Consider the following 15,967-nt stretch of genomic DNA (forward strand, 5'->3'; position numbering starts at 1 on the left):
CCTCTCCCTCACCTTGGGCCTTCTGATGCCCTAACTCAGTTGGAAGATGAAAATGCTTATCCAGATTTTCCTCCCACCTACCAGAAGATATCAACAGAGAGCAGGGTAAAGATGTAAGGAGGGCTCCAATGAAACAAACACCTCGGATTATGCTATTGGAAATTTGCTGTTCAGTGCCCACCTCCCCCAACACCAACACGACCAGCAGGAATCTCAGTCCCTTGACTCTCCCATCTTTAGTTAAACAATAGGCAGCAGAAGACTGATTTCTCTGAGCTGCAGTGCCCCTGGCCTTTATTTAATAAGAAGAGGAGTGGCAGCTGGATTGTTGTAATAAGTTTGCCAAACATTGAGAAACAGGGTAAATTGGCAGCTGTTCTCTTCCTGCCTTGTGTGGGTTCCTCAACCTTGACCATTCTCACTTCATGCAATTATTTACTTAATATCCTGAAGACATCTGCTTCCTTTCATTTTGACTCCACTTCCTTTTGGATGCTTCAGTGCAGCACAGTTTAATTTTGTTAGATGACAAAGCTGCTTCCCTCCATTTTGGTTGGAACTCATCCTGCTACGTAGAATTAGCAGCTGGAAGGGAAAAACAACCCATTGGCAATTCCGGTCAGTAATTCGGACTCCTGCTCTTTCAGAAATGTGGAGCATTGCTGAAATAAATACGTAGTTGTGGGAGTACTGAATGAATGGCAGAACGCTAGGGAATCTTAGAGGAACAAAGGGATCGTGGGGTGTTGGTTCACAAATCCATGAAGATGGTGGGTAGTTAAAAAGGCATATGGGACACTTGCCTTTATCAGTTGAGGCATAGATTATAAGAGCCAGGAGGCTGTGTTGAAGTTGTACAGGACTTTAGTTTGGCCACTGCTGGATTGTCGTGTGCAGTTCTGGTCTCCACTCATAGAATGGATGTGATTGGACTACGGGGGTGCAAAGGAGATTCTCCAGGATGTTGCTCTGGGATGGAGAATTTCAGCTATGAAGAAAGGCTGGATAAGTTTGGGTTGTTTTTTGTGGAGAAGAGAAGATTGAGGGGAGCCTGATACAAGTGTATAAGTTTATGAGAGGCATGCACAAGAAGAATATAGAGCAGATGTTCCCATTAGTCAAAGGGTCCATAACAAGGGAGCATGACATTCAAGGCAATGGATCTGAGAAGTGGGAACAGTGTATATTTACCGTAGCTTCAGCAGTACAGACCTGATGGGCTGAAGGGCCTCTTCTGTACTGTTTGTTTAAATGACCCTATGAAGCCAAAGCATGCTGTGTTTTGCAACAGTCATGTCCTGAGATTTAAGTGTCCAGATGGCAATTGATTGAAGAGTACAGGTGCAAGTTGAGTAGGGTTGGAGTGCTTTGGGTAGGTTGAGGGGCATGATGGGTGGGGTATTATGTCAGAGCTGGCAGATGAGGGGAATGGGATGTCAGGACCAGCGGAGAGGTGATGGTCAGGACCCGTCAGTGGATTGTGTTGAGGGCAGTGGGAGATCTAAGGGGACAGTGGCTGGAGGAGTGGATGTTTTTGGGTACTGGAGGATCAGGCTGGTAGTGATGATGATTGCCAAGGCCAGCTGGCAAGTGTGGTGCCAGCAGAGGAGTTGGGTAGAATGTTGGGTGCTATAGGTCAGGCCAGCTGTGGAGGAGTTACCAGGTGTGGGACATGGAATTGTGTTGTGTTGTGGGAGAGGGGATGCCTAATTGGGGGAGGTGATGGTTATCAGAAGGTCCTGCAGGTGTAAGGGTATTGATGAGGGATGCCTTTTGAGCTGGGGTGCCGGGATCAACTAAATAATTGGCTAGATGTTGCGCAGGTTTCCAATTGTCTAATATTCCCTGAATGACTATTAACTTAGTGGAAGCTGAACCCTCTGTATTTTCAGATGTTTAGGGTTTTTTTTTCAGAGGATTCCGAATGCAGTAGAGCTACCTATCAGTATCTTCAATTTCCCAGGCAATTTCCATGCAGTCAGCTGCATCTGGGGTTCAACAGGATCCTCAACATACAATTCCAGTCTGTGCTCTTCCAGTGACTCTCTGGCCTTCAAAATAACACAGGCCCTTATCTGTTTTAAACATTGCCATCCCTTGTGTTATGAATGCAATGTACTTTAAGAGCAAAATTCTACATACTGCTGAAATGAAATAATTAACTAGTTTCATTTTCAGTAGAACGCAAGCAGATGTTGACGGGCACCAAGAACATCGCTGTCAAAGCCGCAAGGAGACGTTCAAAAGTTCTGGAAAATGACAACAGGCTACACATTCTGGAGCCCATGAAGGAGAAAACAAGCATTTCCCTGCATTCAATGAAGGAAAATGAAGAATCATTTTATAGAGGCATTCTTGAACCATCACTGACATTGTATAGACACCAGCAGGGTCCACTTATAAAACATGCTGCTAGTGAGGACAATCTATCCACCAGTACTGGTGAGGTGATCAACCATGTACAGCCCGATGAGGAAGAATGCCCCACTGACTGGTCTCAGTCCTATAAAAAGGAAAACAAAAAGGCAAGTAGAAGACAGGAGACATTAGAAGCCAAGCGGAAGAAAAGAAGATCAAGGTCATTTGAGGTTAACGGTCAAGGGGTTGGTATTTTGATTATACAGAAGTGAATTAAAGTTTGTTCTTTATTCTTGTTTCTGAGTGCTTCACAAATTCTGGCTAAAATGAAATGCCATCAATAATAATGTAAAAAGATTGTGTTTGAGACTGAAACATGCCCTTTAAATTAGGGTATTGTATTAATGACATTAGACATTATCAACCGAACCCAATTAGAGAATTGCATGGAACAATCTTCACCAAAAGCTCTGTTTTGTATGTTTCCATATTGTTAACTTAGATTATTTTTGAGAAGTTGGAGTTTTATTAGTGTTATAAACTGAATAAACTCTTTGCAAGCAACATTTCAGAATTGTAATTCAATACTTTGAACGCAAACAAATAAAATTATACTGTAGGATGCACTTCTGAGACAATAATGCCTAGTAAAATTTGTGACTACTTTTCAAATATTAAAAGACAGATTTTATGCACATTAGTGCTTTTAAAATATCTCCCAATCAAGGCTATATGTAGCATACTCTGTGTGGCATATTAGCAGAAACTATAACAATCTGTGAATAGAACCCAGAAATGTCAGTGAATTTGCTCATTTCCTGTTCACTGCAACGATAAAACTATTAATTCGATTTTAACAAAGCCTGAGATTGGAGTAAAGATATTTGGTAGTACTGAGGACAATAAATTTATGTAAATATTACCTTTCCAAGAGATTAAATCTCATTTGTCCTGATTGCTGTTTTCCGTTTTTTTATTTCTTACCTTAATGCAATTTTGCAATGATCTTACTTTCTTATTATCTTCCCAGTTATCCCATCCTAAGAATATTTCATCCCGATTCCAACCATTGGAGAGTATTTCAGATAATAGATTTAATGTCAATGGCCAAAGTCAGTCAAGGATATATAGAAAACCGACACACAGGCCTGGGAAAGTAAAATTCCCTATCAGCCATTATGCAGGTAAGTTGGACATCTATAGCTAAATCATAACTTAGCAGGGAAGTGTGCATTCATAATATGTCTCACCATTCCGTAAGCTGTCAAAAATGTACAAAGTCCCATTTAGACCATCAAAATGACCAATTTGTCTGACTGACTGCTACTTAGGACAAGAACAATTCACATCAGGTTTTATCATGAACAAAAAATAATTATTTGTAGTCACATATGAAACTTTGGCAGAGAAAAGATTCCTAATCTACTATTATATGACTCAAACTGTGTGTTTTTACAATTCCAAAACCTATATTCTCATTCACAATTAAGACAGATAAAAGATAGACAATTCCAAAACCTATATTCTCATTCACAATTAAGACAGATAAAAGATAGACATTGTGACACAGGTGTTATGGTTGAAAAAGAAAGACAGGGAAAACAGCTCTGAATATCAAAAATCCAGATTTCAAGGGTGGTTTAGGTGATGTCACATATTACCTGTTGATTTCCATAGAATCCCTACAGTGTGGAAACAGACCCTTCAGCCCAACAAGTCCACACTGAGCTGCAGAGCATCCCACCCAGACCCATCCCCCTGGAACCCACCTAATCTGCACATTCCTGAAGGAATACTGTGGATGATTTAGCATGGCCAATCCATCTAGCCTGCACATCTTTGAATTGTGGGAGGAAACTAGAGCACCCAGGGGAAACCCACGCAGATAGTGGGAGAACGTGCAAACTCTACACAGAGTTACCTAAGGGTGGAATTGAACTCGGGTCCCTGGTGCTGTGAGGCAGCAGTGCTAACCACTAAGCCACTGTGCCACCCTGTTTTAACACTGATCACATACAGCCATCTGTAAAGTAATTGTCTTGGGACACAATCATTCTTCACCTGAATGATTAATCAGGTGGATCGAGGTCTTGTGAGAATTCTTCCTTGTAAACTTTTTTGGTTCTTCTATCTTTTCTTCACAATTAGGGAAAGAGAAGGAAATGTTTTCTGCTCACAGATTCTGGAGTCTCTGACTGTTCTTGTATTTGCAGCATTATAATAGAGTCAATCAAATTGGAAGGTTGTTGTTAGGTAGAATGTCCTTAACTCAAAGACTCTTGTTGTTACCATGTCTCGAGGTATTTCACTAATACTTCAAAAACAACATTGTCCTGACCTCCCATATAAAATATGAACCATTTGATTTTTCCAGGTTGCAAAATTTTCCAAGGTATTTGATTCATATAGCAGTCCAAATTCCATTTTAATTTATATTTCCAAGTCAATATATATGTATAAAAACCAAATTATTAATATATCAATATACTGTAAACCAAATACATATTATATATTATACATTAGTTCTTCCTGTAGCTATCATGGTATGGCAATATGTTTATAATAGAACAAAAAACTGTGGTTGCTGGAGATCTGAAACAAAACAGAAATCACTTGTGAAATTCAGCAGGTCTGGCAGCATTTGTGGGAAGTGAGCAGCGTTAACATTTCCAATGCAGTGACTCTTCATCCCGACTCAGTAATATGTTAGTTCACTGTTACTTTACTCGTGTCAAAGAAGTAAGCTGTCTGTCGCTGTTGCTTTGTACAGGTGAAAGTGACCTTCACATGTTGGAGGTAGTCAGTACTCCACCCAGCACCATCTATCAGAGAAATGCCAATGGGAGAGGGCTGGCTGTACAAAAGAAGGTCAGAGGTGAGAAAACAATTCTTCGTGTCATTACTAAATTCAGTGGCCGATAAAAATACAAGGCAGAATTTTCCCTTCCCTGGTGCACCATGAGCAATGGTGAGAAAGGTAGGAAATAATTATTTTTTAAATTCACTCGTGGGACATGGACATTGCTGGCTGACCAGCATTTATTGCCTGTGCCTAGCTGCTCTTGAACTGAATAACTTGCTAGGCCATTTCAGAGGGCAGTTGAGAGTCACCGATATTGCTTTATGTCCGCAGTCACATGTAGGTCAGACCAGGTGAGGATTTCCTGCCCAGAACGACTTTAGGGAGCCAGATAGGTTTCTTCGATATTCAACAGTGGTTGCATGGTAGTCAGTACATTCTTAATTCCAGATTTTAATTTTAATTGAATTCAAATTCAAATCCACAGCACCAGAATATTAGCTGAGTTTCTGGATTAATAGTCTAGTGATAATACCACTAGGCCATCACTTCCCTGAAAGCAAATGTATTAAACGGAGCAAATTTTAAAAATCAGTATGCCGACGTTGAGAAAATGTTTTGTGATTTTCCCCTCACACCTTAAATGGCGGCTGCTGAATCTCATTACTGAGTGCTGAATACTTTACTTTCAATGTATTTGCATTTCATTAAGGCCTCAACTTGCTCTATTTTTGTGCCACCTCTAATTCTCCTCTTCTTCCGTGTAAAAGTAGACAGCACAAATTTCTGAAGTGTACATCAGAGCAGGAAGCAGCTTGCCTAATGATTATCCTCATTCTCATTCAGCTCCTACTTCATAATATGGACCCTTCATCCATAAGTAAGCATCAACAAACCACCCTCCTCATCACAGCCACATCATCATGCCAACTCTTGGTTCAAATCATACACTGCGTCAGCCCCTCAGTACTTGTCTTTGGAGCACGGGAATGCCTGTGCGTGCTTCTGCTAGCTTTTTTATTATTCACTTGTGGGATATGGATGTCACTGGCTGGCCAGCATTTTTATTGTCTGTCCCTCTTTGCTGTTGAGAAGTTGGTAGTAAGCTGTCTTCTTGAACAGTTGCAGTCCACCTGCTGTGGGTTGACCCGCAATACTATTAGGGATGGAATTCCTGGAGTTTGACCCAGCAACAATGAAGTAATGGCGAATTATTTCCAAGTCAGGATGGTGAGTGGCATGGAAGGGGACTTGCCAGATAGTGGTGTTTCTTGTGCAGAGTTTCACATGTACATTTTATGTATCCGCACAGAATACATTGTATAGCTGTTAGCTTACTTGCTTATTCCAGATGGTCTGGCAGTCTCTGTGCTTCGTGTTGATTTTTAAAGCAGAGTTGAAGACAGGTTGCTTACCACATTGAGAGGTACTGAAGTGTCAAGGAATGGAGATGTTGCTGTACAGCAACATCATGTTACACCTGCAGCATGAACCAACAGTTTATGCAGCAAACATATTACATGTTTCAAGCGGAATGCCTTGAGTGAAAGGCAAAGACAAGCAGTCCCAAAATTGTTACAGTGCAGAGAAAGATATTCAGCCGATTGTGTCTGCACTTACTGGTGATTTAGGAGTAGGAGAGGTGGCAAGGATCCCTATTGAGTAAGAAGCACCAAGGGCAGGAAGGCTTAGCAGTTGAAGATAAGTGTGAGGTTTGACCATCAGCCTGTACTGCTGGGCACCCACTTCATTAGGCTGGTTTGGTTTGGTGGAAGGCCTTCTGTGACATTCTGCAGGCAAAGGATTGTCCTCCATCCACCAATGCCCTTAAGCCAATGTCTGCAAAGTGGGAAGGGAGTTTTCCTTTCCTCTGGCCCATACCCTTAGTGATAATAGTCAAACACCACAGTATGAGGACCAATTCCTGGCTTGCAATGTCAAAGCAGTGAGCAACTGGGCCTTTCATGTGGGGCGAGTGATAGATGGTCACTTCTTGGGCTGTACATTTCACTGAGAAACAGTGTTCTAGACTCGAATTACACAAATTAATTTGTTGACCAGTGGAAGATTGTGTGAGAAAAGTCATTCCAAGCTATGGCACACCACATTCTATGAATCTCACACAACAAGCATTTTGCTTGAAAATGGAAAAATGGAAAATTTCCACTGATATGTTACATGAAAATGCAAAAAACTATAAAATGCTCTTTCATTAGCTTAAACATGTAGAACTCACAAATTAGCCGAAGTCTGAACATATAAATGCTGCATGCTGAAAGCAAATATTTGGAAATCACTGCATTCATAGAATCCTTACAGTGTGGAAAGAGGCCCTTTGGGTCATCGAGTCTGCACCAAACTCCGAATAGCAAAGCCCCAACCTGTAACCACTACCCCCTTCATTTCCCATGGCTAATTCTATCTAGCCTGCACACCTTTAGCCGCTATAGACAATTTAACATGGGCAATCTACCTAACCTGCACATCTTTGGACTGTGAGAGGAACCTGGACTACCCAGTGGAAACTCATGCAGATAGATACGGGGAGAATGTGCAACTCCACATAGGCAGTCACCCAAGGCTGGAATTGAGGCTGGGTCTCTGGTCCTGTTAGGCTCCAGTGCTAATCAGCGAGACCAGAGGTCCTACCTCAGAAACTTTAATTGATTATCAATCATTTATATATTTAGTTAACAATGTTGTGATCATGGATATAGAATGAATAATAACAGGTCTTGTTTGGTGGAGCAACAGTAGATCATGTTTAGGTTAGTAACAAGAGGTAAATCTACATGAGTAACCATAGGTCCTACTTGAGGAAATTGTAATGGGTCTGAGTTAAAAGAATAACAGCAGGTAGTTCATAGGGGAGTTGCAGAAGGTCCTTGTCAGTGGGTTGACAGCAGGTGGCTGTCAGTGGAGTAGCTGTGGGTCCTAGTTAAGGAGTAAAAGTACATACAATTTAGGGAAATGATGGCAACAAAAGTAGAAGCCTTTGTGGAGTATCTTAGGATTGATATCCATATTAGTTCCAGTTTATATTGCTAACTTGCTTCAATCTCAGTGTAAACTTGGTGAGTTTGTAGGCAATTCTATAGCGGAGACTGAAGGACAGCCAAATCTGAGGTGTAGACCAAGAACTACAGAACTTGTTAAACAAAATGTGTGTAGGTAGAACAATGATGTTGGAATAGCTGTAGGTCACACAGAAAGGGATTAAAGAAGGTAAAGATGATGTTGAATATTGCATTTCAGTTACAGAGAAACAGTAATGAAGTTCTGATTGTTTTGATTGGGAGAGAGGAATTTTAAAGTGCTTTAATTGAGGGTTTTAGATTAGAAAAGTAACCAGCCAAAATAGACCTGAAGGGACCATTCATCCCAATGAAGCATTCAAAACAGCAGGAATACAAATTAAACATTAAAATGTTGAAATCAAGAAGGAAGATTTCTCATCTTAGTGGAAATGATTTGAAATAAGTATGTAAATGTGAACAGTATAAATAGATTCCAGATTCAAATTACCAGGATTCTGAGGAACAAGGGATGGATATGACAAAAAGGAAGGTATGTGAAGTTGGCTGTAAAAGGATAAGCTTGTGAACCTTAAAAACCTAAAAACAAGATAATTATCTAAGTATGACACACTTGTATAAAGTAATCCATCATAACAGAGAGTAAACCACTGCGGACTCAATTTAATAATTACAAATGCAATCCTGGAGTCTAACTCCCGCTCGTCAAAATTAAATCACGATTAAGCAATTTTGTCTCCTTGTAACCACAGTGACTAATGGAATTTCATACAGCGCTGCATTGCTAGTAAAAAAATTCTCAGGAACAAAAATCGATTGGCACAACATCGAGGGCCGAAGGGCCTGTACTGTGCTGTAATGTTCTATGTTCTATGTTCAAAAACAAAGTTGCTGGAAAAGCTCAGCAAGTCTGGCAGCATCTGTGAAGAAAAATCAGAGTTAACGTTTCGTGTCCGGTGACCCAAGAAGGGTCACTGGACCTGAAATGTTAACTCTGACTTTTCTTCACAGATGCTGCCAGACTTGCTGAGCTTTTCCAGCAACTTTGTTTTCATTCCTGATTTACAGTCTCTGCAGTTCTTTTGGTTTCTATTTAGTATTTCACATTCTCAGACTGTTCCAAAGCACTTCACACCTAATTATTTATTAAATTGCACTGGCTGTTAAACACCTGAAGAAGGAGCGAGGCTCTGAAAACTTGTGTTTTCAAATGAACCTGTTGGACTATAACTTGGTGTCATATGATTTCTGACCATGTCCACCCCAGTCCAACACTGGCACCTTTACATCACTGTTAAATAGACAAAAATAGCAACTAATACAGATGCAGCAAAGTGCCACACAGCAACGAGTTGAGTAATCAGTTAAGGTGATTTGTTGGCTTTGTTTGAGAGATGGATGTTGATCCAGATGCCAGCAGAATTTCCTCCTGTCTTCAAATATTGCAATGTGATCTGAACAGGCAGAGAGATCTTTATTTAACTTCTCATTGAAAGGTACCATCTATAAATCCACGGCATTCTCTCAAGGTTGCAATGGACTATCAACGTGCATTAAATTCTCATGACCCGAGATTGAGTTAGAGTACACAATCTCCTGATGTAGAAATAAGAATGCTACCAACTGGATAAAAGTTGACAGTTTAAAAAATTGCCTAAAGCTTGAGAGATAGTAGGAACTGCCGATGCTGGAGAATTTGAGATAACAAGGTTTAGAGCTGGATGAACACTGGAGGCCAAGGAGCAGGAAAGCTGACGTTTTAGGTCTGGACCCTTCTTCGAGGTTTTCTGAAGAAGGGTCTAGACCCAAAACATTAGCTTTCCTGTTCCTCTGATGCTGATTGGCCTCCTGTTTTCATCTAGCTCTACACCTTGTTATCTAAAGCTTGAAGTGTGTTCTCTTGGAGTATTGCGTACAGTTCTGGTCACCGCATTATAGCAAGGATGTGTAAGCATTGAAAAGGGTGCAGAGAAGATTTACCAGGATGTTGCCTGGTATGGAGGGAAGGTCTTATGAGGAAAGGCTGAGGCTGTTTTCGTTAGAGAGAAGAAGGTTAAGAGGTGACTTAATAGAGACATACAAGATGGTCAGAGGATTAGATAGGGTGGACAGTGAAAGCCTTTTTCCTCATCTGGTGATGGCTAGCACGAGGGGATATAGCTTTAAACTGAGGGGTGATAGATATAGGACAGATGTCAGAGGTAGGTTCTTTACTCAGAGTAGCAAGGGCATGGAATCCCCTGCCTGCAACAGTAGTAGACTCGCCAACTTTAAGGACATTTAAATGGTCATTGGATAAACATATGGATGATAATGGAATAGTGTAGGTTAGATGGGCTTCAGATTGGTTTCACAGGTCAAGGCTACTTGGAGGGCCAAAGGGCCTGTTCTGCCCTGTAATGTTCTATGTTCTATGTTCTTCCTGGTGTTGAGAGGGTGTGAGTCGGTCAGGAAGGTGGAACTGTAATATTGTTTTTAAATTATTTATAATTGAAATAAAAGTGTACAGACATTTTTTATGTATCACAGGTCCGACAATTGCAGCAGACGTGGCTAGCTCAACATCTATGCTGAATCAACCTGGAAACTTCAAGAAGCCTCTGAACCGTAATCCTCAGCCACATTTTAACCACACGGTGACAAATGCAAAAAATGATGTCAGAGCTAGAAAACCCTAAATCAGCGACAGATCGAACTTTGTCAAGTCACCTGTATGAAATAAAGAACGCAGGACATATTTCACTTATCTGGAGGGATGAAAATATAAATGAAGTCTCAACTATCTACAAAACAGAACAGAAAACATTGCGAAACCATAGGTGGTGTTGCACATACAGTGAATCCTCGATACCACAAAATCACAAATCGTCACGCCCATCCACACCAAAAATTAAATATCAACAAAATTCAACATCTGCAGGCAAAACTTGGATATCCTGGATTTTCATCCTATTTTAACTTACTTTTAAATGAGTTCGGCACTCACGCATTTCATCATTTGCAGCTGTTTTTGGGAACAGAACCTTCATGAGTATGGAGGAATGACTGTATAAAATTGCATATTTTCTGCTGTTATGTCTTTTGATTATCTATATCTGAATCCCAACCTTAACAATGTTTATCCTTTACCTCTGTTTATCTAATGAGAAGAAGATCCTGCTGCCAATTGCTGTAATTAATGGACTCAATGATTTCTTCATGAATATTAGTGTAACAATGTCCACAATTTTGGATTGCACACTCAACCTAAGGAATCAGAACACAAAATTAATCCTTATTCTTTGAAATAAACAATGTAGTCAAGAAATATATTGACAGTATAAGGTTTAATGTATAGGAGTGAACCAAACATTTCATTTTTTTTTAACCAGACACAGTGAATTTATGAATGTTCTTTTTTCAAAAAAAACATGTACAAAGTTGATGCCTCATCCTCATTCTATATAGGTAGAGAACAAGCCCTCAGATCAGGTAGCAAGTGGATTCAAGAATAGTTATTGGATTTTAAACCAAAATATAAATAAATTAATTCAGGCAGAAATGTGCTGAGAATACTCAGCAGATCAGGCAGCATTTATGGAGGGAGAATCAAAGATAATATATCAAATTGACGACTGTCCATTATATGCTTTGATGAAAGGTCTTCAACCAGAAAGGTTTTTAATTGTTCCATCAAACGTTCATGGGGTGTGAGCATTGCTAGCTAGGTCAGTGTTTACTGCCTATCCCTTAATACCTTTATAGAAGATGGTGGTAAACAATTGGGTTTCTCTCTCCACAGATGCTGCCTGACATGCTAAATCTGCATCTGCAGCATTCTGTTTTAAGCATATAAATAAATGAGTTTTCTGCTTAGTAATAGGTATTTGCCACAGGTGCATCGGGCACATTAAGTAGTGATTGACTGTAAATGAATATTTACCTTACAGATGCATTTCTTAGCTAAACATAGCAATCTATTTCAAAACATCAGCTTGTGAAAAGATGGAATTTGATATACCCTTTAAGTGGTATTTATTATGTAATAGATATTTAATTGCTGTTCATTTTCCCCTTGAGAACCATTGAGGTGAAGTATTAATTGTTTATCTCAAAACGTAAGGTTCTGACATGTAAAAATCTGATAGGAAAGAGTAGTCATTTGGAGTGAGTTGGATGCCAATATTTTTGTGTTTTCACTTGACAAACAGCTTTTGGGGACAAATGACCTCCCCAGTTAGGATGTGAAAGTTAGGCCTAAAAGCTCAAACTCACAGCCTTTATGATGGGATTAAGTTATTGATCCACCTTTGTTTTTCACTAAGCAGCGGAACCAAAGTAACGTTAAAGCTGAATGGGTAGAAACCAACATTATATGCATGAACAGCAGAGGCCATTATGCATTAAAACTCATTAAAAAAGCATTTAAAATATATTTTAAATATTAGATTTTGTATTAATAGAATGAACGTTAATGTACTGATATCAACCTGACAATTAATAGCTATAGTGGTGAATTTTTAAGATCCATCAAAAATAGACCCTTGTAGATATTTCGTTTGGAACTTAAAGCTATAGGTGCAGCATGTATTCAGATTTCTGTTAATTTTACCATTTGTTTATATGTATCAGCTACCAGCAATTATCAGCAACTGGGGACCTCCGGGAATAATAATTTATGAATCTCTAACTTTGAATATAACTATTACATTATTTAGATATTGTTAATAATTCATATTGGAGTTCATTTTTTCTGCTATGAATTGGGTAATTTCTACTAGTTACAATATTCCTTTTTATTGATTTCTGATGACAATTACTGGTGGTCTGAAGGCACTATCCAGCTATCTATCACAGTTAACAATACACACGTTGGAGTAATTTTCTGACAATTAATCCTGGTTCAAATAAATATTTATAATAAAGTTATTGTTTAAAATTCAGAACATCTGCAAGTTTTTCAGTATCTAGTCTCCATCATGAGCTAACATTGTTGGCAATATGAGAGGATATTAAGCTATCCTGGAATGGACTATTACTTATTGAACTTTTCATTTCTTGAAGTGTAAATGGTAAAAAAAAACTGCTTCTGTGTATCATTCCTTTAACTGTTCCATTTACTTGCCTGAGAGATTTGTCCTTAATGAATATAATGTGCTTAAAAGTTATGTAATGTGGTACATTTATGAAAATTGCACAGGCGAATATTATTATTTATGTTATGGATGGAGTCCTTCTTACAAAGCATGAACATTTTGTACAACAAAAACCATCATTTCTGTGGTTGAACATCTGTATGTTTAGGATGAATTTCTTCTGGAATCATTGTTGTATCATGGGTAATAGATGTAGTGTCATTCCCGAGTTAGGCACAGATAGATTTGGATACACTGGAATACATAGAGCTGTCCATTGCTGTGAATATGAAGAATGAGTAGCGTTTACAGGTGTAAACATTCATCTGAACCGGTAATTCTATGTTAGCTCACTTACAGCTGTGGATAAAACAAAAAGAAAAGTGAGGGTGTGCAGAGAGTCAAATACACATACTATATATTGAAGGAAACATAATAGTTGTATAGCTGTAAATAGGAGACCTCGTACACAAATTGATCTGCCATGTGTTTACAGCCTTTTCTATTTTGTTTTATTTTTAGCATTTCCAGTTTTTTAAAATATAATTTTCACAAGATAATATTTGACTAATTCATTTGAGTATTTCTGAGTAGTTCTTCTGCAATAAGAGGAATCCTTCAAAATTGGAGTCCTGAAGTATTTGAGTTATTTATTTTTAAGCTTGCTTTTCTTTATTTCCTCTTGACATCAAAAAATAACTATATTTATTTGAATATTAGAAGGCTCACTTTTTTCAAAAGTGATTGCATGCAAATGAAAAGTATAATATCTCACATTCTCTAATCATTGAATGCTTTCTTCACAATGAGAACTGTGAGAAGTCTTCACTAACTAGACTCAGCTGAAAACTTTGAGTTATATATAATTGCCAAAAAAAAAATTTTTAAGTGATATGGGAGTAAGTAGAGGATGGGATAAATCAAATCAGTTCATGAAAAGTGAAATGTTTTAATTTATCAAAACAGAAATTTCTGTGTAGCAAAATTCTAATAAAGTAATGCTGGTTAGAAAAGGCTCATTATTGAGAATACTGTTAGCACTATCTTTAAGCCATTCTTGCAGTTCTGTATGGATCACTGTCAACTATCTGGTTGTTCATTTTGTGAACTGTTGAAAGGGATGTCTGAATGTGAAGCAGTTTTCTAAATTCACTAAAATTATGTAATGAAATGAGTAAATGGCTCAAGACTGAAGCATTTCCATTGAGAGCCTTTTGCACCAAAATGCCACACACAAGTCTTTTTTTCCTGTCTGTTGTAGCAAAGATTAACACATTTAAAAGATTGATCCTTTAATAATGTGTCCACCCCCACACGAATTTGTAAAATGTACAGTTGTCATTTTTAATTCTTCTGTTTCAGATTGTATGCCAGCAATGTTTGATTTACCAACCATTTTGACTTGGATTTTTGTCCATTTACTGGAGCATCTTATTAATCATGTTAAATGGAAAACATAACGGATGCTAAATATCTGAAATAACAGTCAAAAATGCTGGAGAAACTCAACATGTCTGGTAGCATTTGAGGACAACAAAGCAGAGTTAGCATTTTGAGTCTAAAATAAAAGAATAATTTTATGCTCAAAGTGTTAAATATGTTTCTCTCTCCACAGATGCTGCCAACCAGAATTTCTCCAGGAATTTCTGTTTTTATTACTAAAAATGTTCGTCATCCCCTGCACTAACACTTATTCAGATATTAGCTTGAGAAGATGGATTGGCTTATAAAATAACAGATTATGTTGTTATACTAATTGAGCCATCTCTGACTAAACAGCTACCAAACAATAGATCTGTGTCAGATCTTTCATAGAAAAGAATGTATATTTTAGCCCAACCCACTGTGAGCACACAGGAAAAATACTTTCCAATGATTAAGTACATATTTGAATGTTGAGTTGTTTTTTTAACCATAGTGTATTTATTTTCTGTATCTGCAACAGTACAGAATTTATAATTTTATTTGTACTTCTGAAAACGATTCAAAACAAATAAAGTATTGTCCACTTTGAAAGTCTGATTGCAAAGTATGCTGAATTACTTTCCTATGCTTCACAGAAAGCCACCGACAACTAATTAATCTGGAAAGGAGCAGATCAAATAAGTAATTCATTCAGTAATTTTTTGACTAGTGGAACAGGAGCGTGGAATTAATCTGTTAAAGTGAAGTGCACAGTTCCTCTACAATTCATCAATCACTTATTAACAAGAACAATTACCCAGCTACAAAATTCCGTGCTGCAGCTCCTGGGTTCTGTGGGTCCTTGTGTGGCTGATGAGCCCGCTGCTGGAGCTGCATCTCTAACCACACATTTGACATTATTTCTGGAAGGTGGAATTATCCTACGCCTTGAAATCACTGGCATTCTTTCATCTGGTTCCATTTCCATACTTCCTCTTGCCGATGGGTTTTCTCAAAGAATTGTATTCAGACAAGGACTTCCTCCAAGTCAGTTTCTCTGAGCCAGAGGGACATAGAGGCGTAGAGTCATACAGCATGGAAATAGACACTTCAGTCCAAATTGTCTGTGCTGACCAGACATCCCAATCTGACCTAATTACATTTGCCAGCATTTGGACAATATATTTTTAAACCCTTCCAATTCATACACTATTCCAGATGCCTTCTAAATGTTGTAATTTTACTCACTGCCATTT

At 38.5% G+C, this 15,967-nt stretch overlaps 1 protein-coding gene across 4 annotated transcripts in view; it reads left to right on the forward strand.

Annotated features, from left to right (window-relative positions):
* The window catches only part of kif19 (kinesin family member 19), a 202,381-nt gene extending 187,122 nt beyond the window's left edge, over positions 1 to 15,259 (forward strand). For 2 of the 4 annotated variants that reach the window (XM_048555506.2, XM_059653706.1), the window contains exons 18-21: positions 2,179 to 2,603; positions 3,389 to 3,542; positions 5,129 to 5,233; positions 10,723 to 15,259. In XM_048555506.2, the coding sequence (XP_048411463.1) occupies positions 2,179 to 2,603; positions 3,389 to 3,542; positions 5,129 to 5,233; positions 10,723 to 10,871 (833 nt within the window). In that variant the 3' untranslated portion in view covers positions 10,872 to 15,259. The remainder of the gene's footprint in view (positions 1 to 2,178; positions 2,604 to 3,388; positions 3,543 to 5,128; positions 5,234 to 10,722) is intronic. The other 2 variants (XM_059653705.1, XM_048555507.2) reach the window with 2 other exon arrangements.
* Positions 15,260 to 15,967: the final 708 nt, after the last annotated feature.

This window comes from Stegostoma tigrinum, chromosome 22, assembly GCF_030684315.1.
Source record: "Stegostoma tigrinum isolate sSteTig4 chromosome 22, sSteTig4.hap1, whole genome shotgun sequence".
Classification (NCBI taxonomy): Eukaryota; Metazoa; Chordata; class Chondrichthyes; order Orectolobiformes; family Stegostomatidae; genus Stegostoma; species Stegostoma tigrinum.